The following is a 14,710-nucleotide window of genomic DNA, read 5'->3' on the forward strand; positions in this document are numbered from 1 at the left end:
AGGGAATGGGAGCAAACTGAATTTGTAGCTATCCTAGTCTTCAGCAAATTAACCTACTCATTTCAGTAACTTTTTAGGCACTGTAAGTTTTTAGCAGTGTAATTGGTCATATGTTGTGAACTATTAAAGGAGAAAAACAGAAGCAATGCTGAAATTAAGCCACACCTCTATTAACCTTAACCATGTCTATCTAGAACCTCCAAGGCTGTATCTATCCTGAGATAAATTTATCTAGTTAATCCAGCCACATGACCCATTCATATTTTTTATGACTTGGCCTCTGGTATGAAGTGTAAGAAAACAAGGCTGTGACCCATTTGTCTGTTTACTCTCCAAAACTATGTAATAAACAGAGGAAAGGACTTTAGTGCAAGGAGTTTATTCCTGGTTAAGCAGCAAGTACAAAAACAAGGAGGAAATGAAATGGAAAGCTCTGTGGACAACTGGAGCTCAGTGCAGCTAAGGCTAATTCTCAAGGGTACAGGAAAAGTCCACCTAAGAATTATTTCTGAAGGCCAGGGAGCCGAGGCGTTTATCCTACTTGCCATTAGTTGAGGATTGCCCACAGGGTATTTACTCCCTTACAGTTCTATGCTGTGTAAATGGTACACTAAGAGCTTCAGGGGCTTAAGAAAAAACCCTGAGGCAAAAGTGTAGAGGCAGAAGATGCTTAAGGTGAGATGCAAATGGAGGCATCTTCTCTCTCAGTGTCACAGACAAAGTGATCAGCTGACCCAAGTCTGGCAATTTTCTAAGTATTAAATGAACTAAGTAACCTGAACAGTGTGGGAACACACTACAGTCAAACACAANATGTCCAACTCTCAAAGAGTTTAACCTCGTAGAGATCATCGGCTATTGCAAACACATGAATATGCAACCTATAGATCCAGAAATAGCGGATTCTGGATCAAGTGAATAAGATTGCATTCTAGAGTCAGACAGATGGACTGAAAAGAATCAAGGAGCTATAGTGAAAACATGGACAAGATGCTTATTCTCTACCTCATAATCTCTTCACATGATGGTTGGAAGATTACCAGTGTCTGCACTATATAGGTTGTGAGGATCAAATGCACATTTCGTAGAGCACCAGTCCTAGTGCTCATATAAACAGGAAGCATTTACTCACTTGTAGAAGCAGAAACTTGACCGTGGCATGAGAATGAGAATGGAGAAAAAGAATTCCATCTCCATATCACATTCTCCTACTTACATATATTTATTCCATAGCCCTGGGCCTGTTTTAGTGTCTTCACATATAACTTTAAAAGTTAAAATAGTCAAAGGAGAGCTATCCAGTTTCCCAGCTTAAGACCAGAAGCTGGGCATTTAAAAGTGCAGAAAATGCATGGAACTATAAGCAGTAGTGACTTATTTTCCAACCCATGTATCTTGTGGGTGCACTACCATGGGAAAACCTCTTATGAGCTCCACCATTCAGTTTTCTCATCTATAAAATGGGATTTGCACAGATGCTGTGAGAGGNGAGGAAAACATTTCTATAAAGTTTCCAATACATTTTAAATCTTCATGACGTTGCTCATACTATTAACTATTCAAACCATGGCTAATGATTAGTCAGCTACCATGGTTCTGGGAACAAAAAGACAGATGTGGATAAGATATAGTCCCAGTAGTCACAAGTCCTTCAGGTTAATGCCATTAATACTTAAACAAATTTAGTTATTTAAAAGAATCAAAATTATTGTTACGCTCATATCAATTCCCATTACCCTAATAAAAATTAAAAAAAAAAAAGAAAGAAAAGTATAATTGATCATCAGAAGACTTGTACAGTTAGAAAATGCATCATTTATCTTAATTGGGATTATGGTTCCAAAAGCTTTATACCTTTTAAAAGTTTAACATATGGCACAGGGTAAATCTGAGTCATTTAGCTCATGCCAATGTCATTTTGTTAATGTTATTAAAGTTGACATAAAATTTACCAAAGTAGACATGGCTGGGGTATGAGAACGTGAAGAAGGGTTACAATGGGAAAGTGTGGCAGGCAGGTAATCAGAAGTATCCACAGAGCATTTATACTGGATCTGTACATATGTCAGGAAGGGAAAGAGACAGTATTGTCAAAGGAGAAGTAACGGTGTGTGCTGCAAGCAGATTGAAAAATAGTTCTTGTAAAGCATTCTACCAACAACTACAAGATGTCCCTGGAGCACTTAACAAGTGTTTTGTGTCTGGAGTGCACAAACTGAGGCCAGATCTATAGAGAGATAGATCATCAGGAATACCAAATTTCCTATATGTGTTTCATCTTTATAGTCTTCAAGTGTAGCTTTTTGTTTATACAGAATGGCTCAAAATCACAGTGATCAAATGGGGTCACTCTGCTATGCGTTATCAGTATAGAATTCTCCTGCCTACTTCAAGGACCTAAGACATAGTGAAAAAGTATATTTTTATATAATGTCATTTTCTAGTCCTTTAAGTGTTTCATGCCTAGAAAGTAGTATTCTATTTTTTTTATACTTTAATGAAAAGGTAGCTTAGTGTACTTCAATATGCTTATTCATAGTTAATACATAGTTTGCAATTTGTATTTTGGCATTACATTTCTTTCTATTTTCCTATTAGAGCATTCCAAATGAATTTGCCAGAAGTATTAGCACTTAAGTGATTTCCCTACCTGATCCTGGTAGTTGTTTTCTCACTAAAGAAATTTCATTAAGGAAGTTAGTTAAATCACTGTGGCAAGGGACCATGGTGCATTGATACATCAATTTCTGTAACTATGACATATTTATGAGCTGGTTTTCATAAAACATACTTCTAAGTTTACTTAAAGTTTACTATAAAACAAAACAAAACAAAACAAAACAAAAACAAAAATTCCAGCTTACTTCCTAACATCGTTACTAAAGGAGTAAGGGAAATAAGAGATGTACCTTGAGTCAGAAATTCAATATCTATAATGATTCTTGAAAACATGGGTTTTCCATGTTTACACTGAAGACTATGGGGGTTAGCTCAATTGAGAAAAATAGTAAATATTGGAGTTTCTACTCATTTCTCAAATGATGACCTATAAGGAAATGTAAAGTTTCATATTTAAGGTTTCAGACACTGTAATTCTAGAGTTAAGAGTTTTATTTTTTTGACTATACATATTATACTTTGGAATATTTATTCAGTTACACTTTCAGAGGTAATCTCCAATTCATAGTTATTACATAAATCAAAGGTATGATATATTTGTGTTTGCCATTAGTTCTGAAAGCACAACTAATTAAGGCCCATCTGAGCTTGTTTTCAGAATTTTACAGTGTTTATCAGAAACAGACATTAGATGTTGCAAACACCCATTCTTATGCTCTGTGCACTTTTACATGACAGTGTATAAATACTCTTGAGATGGAAACAATTCTCCTGTGATAATGCTTTCAAAGACAAAACTGACTTTTGTATACTAAGAATTAAGACTTTTTCCATGGATCTTGTATGTGTTTGATGGATAGAGGAATCCACACTTGTATTCTTGTTGATTCTAAATAATGTGCTGACTGGTGATCCAGTGAAGGTAACACTTTGCTCCATTCTGTTGGAATGTCCTCAGTGAGACAGTCTGTTCCTGGGACTGTGGAATTGTCCAGTGATATTTCAATGTTTCTTAGGATGGAGCATTTTTAGAATGCGAACTCGAATCTCTTTGGTTTTGACACTGTAGACAATTGGGTTGAGCATTGGAGGCATAAGGAAATGAAGATAAGAGAGAAGCATGTATACCTGAGCTGGTAGTTTCTTTTTCCCAAAGCGGTGAATCATAGATAGACTCACCAGTGGGGTATAAAATAGGAGAACAGCACAAATGTGGGAAATGCAAGTGTTGAATGCTTTCAACCGCTCAGCATTAGAAGCAATGCTCAGGACTGTCTTCAGAATCAGCACATAGGAGAGGAGAATTAGCACCGCATCCATCCCCAATGTAGAGAGCATGACAAAGAGCCCAAAGCCACTGTTGACAACTGTGCTGGAACAGGACAGTCTTAGGACATCGGGATGAACACAGTATGAATGAGACAGAGCACTGACAGGCTGGAACGTCAGCCTTCCCAGGAGCACAGGCAAAGGCAGATGAAGGGCAGCACTGCGGATCACCACAGCCAGCCCAATGGCCCCGATACGTCTTGTTGTGAGAATGGTAGCATAGCGTAATGGCTCTCTGATGGCCACACAGCGGTCAAAAGCCATGGCCAAGAGAACGGCTGACTCAATGACTGAAAATGTGTGGATGAAGAAGAGTTGCATAAAACAGGCTGCAGCTCCTATCATTCTCTGGCCCAGGAGGAAAACAGCTACCATTGAAGGCAATGTAGAAGCTGAGAGGCCCAGGTCAGCCATTGACAGCATGGAAAGAAACAGGTACATAGGTGTGTGAAGGCTGGGCACAGACTTGACAATATGCATTATGGTTATGTTGCCCAGCACAGAAAGAATGTAAATTAAGCAGATGGGTATTGCTGTCCAGCAATGAGAAGTCTCCAGTCCAGGAAGATCCATTAATATGAAAAAGAAGTTGCTGGCATTACTATGTTTAGAAATTGCCATAACGCGGGATAGGGGGTGCCTCAGAAAACTGTAATAAAGTTGAAACGAAATCTGCTTACTCTTCTTGCATGATATCTCTGTGACATTGCCACCCTGGCTATAGAACAGTAATGCTCAGTGTTTCCCCACACTGCTAAGCCTCACCCTCTCAGCGGCTTCTACACTAAAACAATGCAGACTCACTTCTTAACAATAGCTTTATTTTAAACAGCACGTTTGGGTGATTAACATGAGTAAAACCCCCTTTTCACTTCGAAGGTTTTTCAACATTTGAAATTTAAGATCAACTCTGTGTTTAGAACACAAAGGTCAAACACATGGCATATATTATTTCTAATAGCAGAATACAAGCACATTTCCAATGGAGTCAAGGTAGAGATAGCTTACTGAATGAATGCGAAGGAATTAGAATATAAATTATAAGTAATTATATTAAACTATATTATGAGATACAACTTTGGTGCTGAACTAATCCCAAGGCATTGCAAACAAACAAACAAAAAACAATATGAAAAATACATTAGAAAATGTTTGAGTTTTGTGCTCATTTACTTGATATAAATAGTTTCTCAGTCTTTATTCATGGTATTCACTGAAATTTGGGGTAGTTGGTATAAATTTATGAAACAGAGAAAAAACTAGACAATATTTATATTTGGAAAAATGTTTTTGGTAGAATCATAAATCAAAGCTCTTTCTTTGTATCAAATATTGGTAATAACAGCAGGTAATATATAGTTTTTATTATTGAAGAACTTATAGTCAATACAGAGAAGATGTATAAATCAGATCATGAGGGCACTGACTTTAGACAGATCAAGTATATCAAGAATTAATCTTCACTATTTTCTCCAGTTTACCTGTCTCAAAATAATAACAAGTGCTCTCAAAAACACTTACCAAAATAATAATAAACCAAATCCTGAGGATGTGAAGTTCCAGAGAAACCTTAATCAAATATCAAATTTGTACATTAAATGGCATTTTCTCTTCTGAACATCTTAATCAGTTTTTCTTAAAAATAAAAATGTTTAAGTGCTATTTAAAAGTTCATTAGGCAACATCTTGGACTAGTAGGGCAATTGTTATGATATTCTACTTCTTGACTATAAGTACATCTTAGTGGTGTGCCATTACAGGAAAAAGCATCTATTATCATGAATTCACATGTTAACTGTTGAAGTCAGCAAATCCTAAAGTTACATTTCTATGAAGGTTACACAATGGTGTCTCATTTTAAAGTGGCATGTAAAAATATCAATAAACATGTTTGGAAACAAATATAGGACAGATGAAGAAGAAGCAAAAATATTAACAAAAAAGGTGAACTTGATTGTATGACTACACTTTTGGATAGACTGAGGGGAGTTAACTACTAAAAATCATCAAAAACTTATTGAGAAAACTCTGAATATTGACTGTAAAAGAAGAGATGGGAACAAAGAGAATGTTTTCCTTGATCTGCCTCTGATAATTTCTATATTGTGCAACAACAAAGTGCTTCCAAAAATATAGGAAATCACATCCTCTTTTCTTCGAATTTGTTTGCCAATACACTAAAAAAATTTCACAAAAATGTAAAAATTGACATTGCACCCATTAAAAATTGAAGTTCTTTAAAATTTGGCAGCCCTGAGTGGATTTTACCATCCAATTGAACTTAGTTGGCTTTTATTTTCTTAAAACATTATGAAAGTGGAAAACATGACTTTTGGAAAGCTTAGTTGGTGGAACAATTCACTGACATGCTAATGAGACTGCCTGAGGAAGTTCTGATTCTCAGTAGAAAGGTGCTTAGCAACTTTCTCTGGATAAAATTGTCTACAGCTTTTTCTGGTGTTCCTTACTTGCCTTGCTTTTGCCTTTTTAATAGATGTTATAGGAGAGAGAAATGGAATGGGAACTAATATTTGGGTTATAACAAAGTTGTTGTTTTTTTTTTTAATTAATGAACCCACTAAACAGGATGCCCTTACTTTGACATCGAAAGTTGGGACAGGTCAAGACTGTGTTTGTGTAGACTTTCACAAATAGACCAGGAACATTTCCTGTTTAACTTTTACTGATAATATCAATCTGAGTATGTTTATAGAAAGAAAGAAATTGCAGGGGCCATAAGGAAATTGAGAATTAGGGAAACAGAATACAACTATATGTACTATGGAAATTAAGTCTGATAATAATAGGACAGGAAGCTTTCAGCAAAACCCCTCTAATAGTTCAAACAAAGGTTTTCCCTGCTTGCAAGTTTAGGAGATGGTTCTGGTACTCTCCAAATGGAAAACAAAATAAAACATAACAAAACAAAATAAAACAAAACAACCTTCATTACTATCATTAGAAATCTTAGTTCATCCTATAGGAAAATATCAATATAATAAGGACAATGACTTTATAGAGATTAGAATTTGGTAAAAAATAAAAATAAAGGGATATGCCTTTCACAAATTTCTAGCTTCATGCAAAGGCTGGGTAAACAGGGTTCCCCATGTTACTGTAAAATAACTGAGGAAAACCCAATGCTAGAAAAACAAAATGTATAAAGGAGATTTGGAGGCCCTAAAACACATTTCTCACACACAATGGTGCAATGAATATAAAGAGTGTATGGCGATACAAATACAAGAATTAGAAATAAAAAATAAGAAATAAAAAAGCTTAAAGTAGGACATAACTCAGCTTGGTAATTTTTTGCTTTGCTTATTAAAATTAAATATAAAAGATTGATTTTTTCATCAGACTTTAAATTGTCTGACACTTGTCACAATAACACTATGACTCCAAGATTAAAACCTGTCTAAACTTGGTCTAACCTGGCACAGAATATGTGACCATTGAACTTTAGAGTATAATTACTGAAAAGATTTTGTTTTATTTTCCTTGAATAGTTATGTATTAGAAATTTGTTGAAATGCAAATAGAAAATGTAGCAATTACTGCTGTGAAGAATATAAATAAATCTTATAGTTCTGCGAAAGCAGCTTCTCTCTATAATCTGTCTCTCAAGTATAGACAGAGACCATACATTCTCAGAGGCTCAGAAAAACTGCCAACTGCTGTCCAGAGCAACCCTCTTTGTATCACCTGCTGTATCTACCCTACTCGGGTCCTATTCTGTGCCGGAGCTGGTCTCCAGCACAGCTCCATAAAACAGCACTATAGATATGTGTCAAGGTGGAAACACCCCCCATAGATAGACTCCTAGGTCTATGTGAAAGACTTTGCTTTTTCTTCATCCTTCTAGCCTATATTAGTAATAACAAGACAATACCATCAAACCCATGCACTTAGATGCAGAATACAGATTCAACCTATATTTGTGAGTCAACCCAAGGGCACACATTGATCTTCATGAGGACCTGATCATACTACAAATCTATGCTTCCATCAATCTATAGAGAAGAAGCATCTCAAAGTATTGTATGACAATAGTCAGACAAATGCAAATGGATGGTATGTCAGAAAATGCCCTACGATGGAAAATTATAAAAAGAACAATGAATAACTTCATTAGGAATGGTTATTAGAAAATTTTTTCAACATTAGACCATGTCCACTACAGCCAGATACAGCTTGATTCCAGAGGGCAATAAGAGTTTACAAAAGGCCACCCCTTGAACTCAGTAAAGTTTTTAAAATAATAGGCTGACTTGTGTGAATTATATAGGACAGGTTTTCAGAGACAGATATTCCTGGAAGACTTAGCCATGGTGCTTCACATGTAAAGACTCAGTAGAGAGTTTACAAATAGGAAGTCTATGTTTGTCTATCTTTTCATAGTAGTTATCACTATTGTACAGAGGAAGCTGAGGAAATATTCCTCTTATATTAACTTTTAGCATGATATATTAACCACAAAGTGAACAATGACATCTGAAAAACTAAACAAGAAGGAGGAGAAGGAGGAGAAGGAATATATGTTTTATCTTTCAAAGTCAATTATGCTATGTTGGATAAATTGAATTTGCAACATTCCTTATCACAAAAGTAGCACTAAATGCTCTAAAAGGCAATTGACTAAATTGTGATGTTTAATTAGTTAAAAAATTCTATTTTCCCGTAAAGGATCTTGTACATGTTAGAAAAAAGTTCTGAACATTTAACCAAGATTTTGGTACCCTGACATCAATTGTGAGAATTCATTTTTTACCTGATTTTTTGAGCTACTACATTGAACCACCATTTTTAGATTTCCATGTATTAAAGTAATGTGTATATTGTAGTTCATATCTATGATCTATACATGTAGAATGTTACACATTACAGAGTATTGAAGTTAGTTTAAATGGTAACATGTGAGGTCGTTATAGAAGAAAAATCAAGAAAAATTATTTTAGACAAATTTTGTTAAAAATATCTTTCCATCCTTGTTTGCATATGCATGAGATCTGAGAGATGGACCTTTATTGAATAGAGTCTGGTGTTTAAGGAATATTTAGTAGTATCTTTTAAGCATCTTGTTGTACAGTAACCAATTTTCTAAAGCTTGAATTTCTACTTTGTTTATATCCCAAGAGTTTATGTCTATTGTGCTAAAGCATTTTAGAATCTAAAATCACTTAAAATCTTTAGAGAGGATAGGCTGAACTATTGTATTTTCCTAAAGGAATGTTACACAGAAAATGCTGCCCTTTCATCTGTTGCATAGAAGACCTTTCAGTTTTTATCTCCAAGGCCTCTTGGTGACGATTTGAGTGGCCTCTATTACTAATTCACATGAGAATTGGAAGGTATGTTTCTTGTTTTCCTTCCTATACCCTTTCCTCCTACTTTTATTCTATGACATCAATTTCTTAGCAATTCTAGTATGTAACATATAAGCACAACTTGATTTCTATTTGATCTTAAACTCTAAGGGAAACAGTTGGATGATTGACAGGTGGGAAAGTAGGAATCAGAAATTGTTATCTAAAAATACTATCATATACATCAGTAGAACTGAGTACATTCAACAAGTGCTCTTTCTGCCTCAGAGATTCTCATAAAGAGTTAATCTGTCATGGAATAGCTTCTGCCCTCCATCCCAAGTACTATACAACATGATCTGATCAACCCTAGATTCAAGTATTTCCCTCACTCGCCAGACTCCAGAACAGAGTCACAAGCTCTGTAGAGCCTCAGGAGGCTCCCTGCCTTAAGTGCAATGCCAATGGAGCAGGCTTATAAAGCTCTGATCCAGGCTCTCTCACGAGGCCCACAGCTATTTCCCATGATGCAGGCTGTGAGTGCATTAACAACTGCTAATAAGCCTTTGTAAACTGCCCAGGATAATACTAAGAACTTGCAACTGGGTCTAGTTCAGCTTTTTCTCAGTTTAAAACCATGCTAGCCCCAAGAAAATAATTCTATGGTCCTAATGATGTTGGCCCTAGCAATATCTTGCTTAATATTATGAACTCCAGACAGACAAATTACTTACACTCTCCTAATTATTTTCTTTCTTTTGTTCAAGAAAAAATTCTTAAGTTATAAGCATTTTGGACACAGAGTAGAATATCTGTAGAACTATGTTGATGCTTATAAATGATGTCTAGTATAAAGTTATTCTATAAAAAACATAAAGCCTGCTTTTTATTGATCTCAGTTTTCTTTCTTTTACATTTTCAAAATGTGTTCTCATTTTCTGGAGAAATATTTTAAAGGTTAAGGTAAATCAAACTGATCCAAGAGACTCATATAGAATGAGCCTGTAGTGTTTCTGTTAAGTCAAGAAAGGGGAAATATAAAATGAAAAATGGTATAGTAGGTATAGGGTTACTATATAATTGAAACAGAAACATCATTAGAAATAAGCCAGAGGTGTTATGAGATTATGGTCAATAATTCATTGGTTCTCCATAAAGAGTCATAGGATGCAATGTGAAAATATGCTCATGGATAAGACTTAATATACAACAAAGGTTGTGGTGCACTTGTCAGAAGCAAAATAGCATAGGCAAAACATAACCAGGTTTCTCTCTTCCATTAATTCTCTCTTCCATTAGTCACCAGGGCCATGAACCACAGAGTAACATTAAAGATAGTTCTGTCTATAGAGCGTTCCTTACAGAAGTTAGCCATAAAGGTACACCATCTGTTACATGATCATGTTACTTGACAACATAAGTACACAGCTATTTCAATGTTCCTTTCCATGTAGCACTGATGTGGTTCATTATGAGATGTTGCCTTGGTACAGATGATGGCATCATTGCTCAGTAAATGTCTTAGAGTTTTGTAAAAGGCTGAAGTGATAAGCAACAACTTATACAATAGGTCCATTGCTGTAACTGTTTCTAGAAATATCTCATATCATTTTTAAGAAAATTTTTTTATCCACATTAGAAATGTATTAGAGATGTTTTTATTGGACACATTCAAACTCTGAAAAACATCTGGCTTTGGAATATTTTGACTGTAGTGGTGGAAATATATTAATTATATACACGTAGGAAACATTCAAAGTAGAAGAGGCCAAATGAACAATAAATATTATAACATTATGTGAAGTTATTTGTCGATATGTATCTTGACATTTATAATTCAGAGAAATGAAAATACACTGAACTATTATTATCTTCAAAAATTTTCCTCTGGCCAGGCATGGTGGCGCATGCCTTTAATCTCAGCACTTGGGAGGCAGAGCACAGGCGGATCTCTGAGTTCGAGGCTAGCCTGGTCTACAAAGTGAGTTCCAGGACATCCAGGGCTACACAGAAGAACCCTGTCTCAAAAAACAAAAAACAAGAAAACAAAAAATTTTCATCTGAGTACACACACACACACACACACACACACACACACACACACAGGTAGACTGTATATGGTGTCTATTATTTAATCACGTTTTGTGTGCTAATAGTCATGCTAATATGGAAAGGGAAGAACTACAGGCACCTAAAGAATTGAATCCAAAGAGTAGTAAAAATGGCCTCAGTAGGAAAGAATGTGCTTAGCCCTGTACTGCACATACTCTTAGCAGCTTTTGACAATGTACTGGTTTTATAATTGTATTCAGTGTCAGTTTATATATAGTACATGTTTAATTAATATTTTTTGTTGTTATCCCTGCTTGAAATTGAAAGAAAGTCAACTTTAAATCCAACCTAATGGTATATGTGCTTTATAACATCAGCACTAAGAAGTGAAAGGCTGAAGATGGAGAATGTAATTTTGAAGTCAGGACATGAAAATTAGTGAGACTTTGTCTCAACAACAACAAAAAAAAACTAAAAAAGAGAAAGGAAGGAAAATGAATAAAAATAGCAACAATGGAGAGAAGTCAGGTGGAAGGGAAAAGAAGCTACTATGAAGTAAATAAGCTTGTTGAACTAGTTGTATATTCCTAATTCTTAAAAATGTTAAAGATAAAATAGATAACAACAATCACCACTCTATTGAAGAACAGTTTTAAAATTGAATTTAAAATTTATTCAAGAACTTTATTGTTTTACACACACACACATACACACACATACACACACACAAACACATATAATTATGTCCTTGAATAAGACATAGTCAAATATTTGACTTTATTAACACTTTAGCACATGTTTTTCTGTCTTCTGTATCTGCTACAGTATCACTCAGATTCTGTACCATTTTCTGGAATGTGTTGGTTATCAATGGAGCTACAGGAATTCATTATCTGAACTTTATTTCATCTGATTCAATTGGCAAGATCCTTACCTCCTTCTCACATTACTACTTCAGTCAAAGTTGCATGAGATTGTACAACTTACTTGGTTTAAAGAACAAAAACAACACAATGAAGACAAGGCTATTGTTATATTTAATAAATATTAGATAAATAGGCAGTATAAATAATAAATAAATAATGAGAAAGTGATATGGGAATTGATGAAGGATTTATTCTCTAGAAAACAAAAGAGAAATTGAATATCCTATTCATGACACAAACTTACAAGAATGTCTGTTGGAAAGATGGCTCAGCAGTTAAGATTATGTACTGCTTTTGTAGTAGACCCAAGTTCTGTTCCCAGTGCCTATATTACATGGCTTGGTTGACAACCATTCATAATTTCAAATCCAAGGAATCCTGGATCTGTCACCACTTGTAGCCTTCATGAGCAGCAACACACTGCATGTACATACAAACACGTACACAGCATTTACTACAATTTGAAAACTATTTTAAAAGTTATACACATAATAATGCACATTATTTCTGCCTTTAAACGACACCTGAATGTCAATATTTAAAAAGAGGATGAAAAATAGGGCATGAAAAGAATAAAATTTTATGGAATTTGAGAGGTTTGTGATTTTGAAGAACTAATATCACTTTATAGTTCTTGGTTTTCATATCTGTATAAAGCACAATAAAAACTCAACATTTTAAAGGAGAGGTTGCTTTTGAACATGTTTAATGTTATATAATTTTTTCATAATTTATTTTATAGATGCAGCCTGAGCTTCCTATATTGCCTTTTTAATGAAGAGTTTCTGAATTTTGTCACGGATCTCCTTGGTTTTCACCACATAGACGATGGGGTTCATCACTGGAGGAATTAGAAAGTGCATGTTGGCCAGGGTCACATAGACATGTGAGGGAAGCCTTGGACCAAAACGATGCAACATGGATAGGCAGATCATGGGTGTGAAGAAGAGGACCACAGCACACAGATGAGAGATGCAGGTGTTGAGAGCCTTGAGGCGGCCACTGTGGGAATCCATACTCAGTACTGTTTTCAGAATCAATGCATATGAAAGGAGGATGAGGAGGAAGTCAAGTCCCAAGGTGGAGAGCACCACAAAGAGTCCAAAGATACTGTTGACAGTAGTACTGGAGCAGGAGAGCTTTATGATGTCAGGATGCAAACAGTAGGAATGAGATAGTACATTGGAATGACAAAAGTACATCCTCCTCAAGAGGATAAGGGGAGGCACCTGCACAGATAAGGATCGTACAACAATAGCCAACCCTATCTTGGCAATCACAGTGTCTGTGAGAATGGAGTGATAGTGAAGTGGGTGAGAAATGGCCACGTACCGATCAAAGGCCATTGCCAAGATAATAGCTGATTCAAGGAGTTGAAAAGTGTGAATGAAGAACATCTGCATGAAGCAAGCGGTGGTGGTCAACTCTCTAGCATTCTGCAGGAAGATTCTCAACAGAGTGGGGTAGGTAAACAGAGAGAGACCCAGGTCAGAGGAGGCTAACGTGGCCAGGAAGAGATACATAGGAACATGAAGAGTCTCCTCATGACAGATAACAATTATGATGGTCATGTTGCCCACCATAGTAATGAGAAACATGGCACAGAAAGGTATGGCTATCCAGATGTACACTGCCTCCAGCCCTGGAATGCCTGTAACCAGGAAGGTGGAGAAGATGTAGTTGGTGATGTTGACATGAAGCATGTTGTCAGGGCTGCACACCTCTCCTATAAAATGTGTTTCCCAGAAATAGATGCAGAACCCTGTCTCTATAATCTTTGTACCTTGAATGCACATTCCTTTGCTCTCATCCTTACAGTCATGAATTTTCTGTTGTTTTGTGTGATAAAAGACTTTATGACTTTTCCTATTGTATAAGTTGGACCCAATAAAGAGTGATTCCTCTATTGAACAACTTCTTCATGTGTGATGTATTACTGAAGGAAAAAAAAAATATGTTTTTAGTCAATCTAAGTCATAGCATTGGTATGATGACATTTTAAAATGGAAACCTCAGAAATTATCATTAACTAAATTCCCACTCACTAATCAAAATTTGTAATCTAATTATAGCAGCACACTCTCTTTTGAAATTCTTCAGTCTTACATATATTGAATAAATGTTATATCAGTTGATTGCTTGTTCATAGCATTATAGCATTTTGTGGTATTGGGATTGAAATCAGTATTTTACATATAACAGACAAAACTTTATCTAGTAAAGTGTGGACCTAGCCCTCATAGCAATCTGGGAGTTGCTAATACTGTTTTTTTTTTCTTCTTCTTCTTAAAAATTTCTGCAGATATGAGTGCAAAAACTAAAAGGACCTAGATGATTTTACATTTTTATTCATGTTTAATATAGTAATCCTATCTTATTATCATGAGCTTGGGTTCTTGTTAGGACATACTCTTTTTTTTTTTTTTTTTGGTTTTTTGAGACAGGGTTTCTCTGTCATACTCTTACTTTGGGATGCAT

The 14,710-nt window shown here is 35.4% G+C and overlaps 2 protein-coding genes across 2 annotated transcripts; both read right to left on the minus strand.

The window, feature by feature from the left end:
* Positions 1-3,621: 3,621 nt before the first annotated feature.
* LOC110337862 (olfactory receptor 51G2-like) lies at positions 3,622-4,569 on the minus strand. Its single transcript, XM_021220916.1, has one exon. The coding sequence runs from the start codon at positions 4,567-4,569 to the stop codon at positions 3,622-3,624; it is 948 nt and encodes a 315-aa protein (XP_021076575.1).
* Positions 4,570-12,990: 8,421 nt separating this feature from the next.
* LOC110336327 (olfactory receptor 51G2-like) lies at positions 12,991-13,935 on the minus strand. The gene has a single exon (XM_021218838.1). It carries the CDS (start codon positions 13,933-13,935, stop codon positions 12,991-12,993), a length of 945 nt encoding a protein of 314 aa, XP_021074497.1.
* Between the last annotated feature and the right edge of the window lie 775 nt (positions 13,936-14,710).

This window comes from Mus pahari, chromosome 1 (genome assembly GCF_900095145.1).
Source record: "Mus pahari chromosome 1, PAHARI_EIJ_v1.1, whole genome shotgun sequence".
Taxonomy (NCBI): domain Eukaryota; kingdom Metazoa; phylum Chordata; class Mammalia; order Rodentia; family Muridae; genus Mus; species Mus pahari.

What these genes read in the sequence shown, in the direction of transcription:
- LOC110336327 (XM_021218838.1), bottom strand. Translation starts at nt 13,935, where the DNA reads ATGCTTCATGTCAACATCACCAACTACATCTTCTCCACCTTCCTGGTT.
- LOC110337862 (XM_021220916.1), bottom strand. Translation starts at nt 4,569, where the DNA reads ATGGCAATTTCTAAACATAGTAATGCCAGCAACTTCTTTTTCATATTA.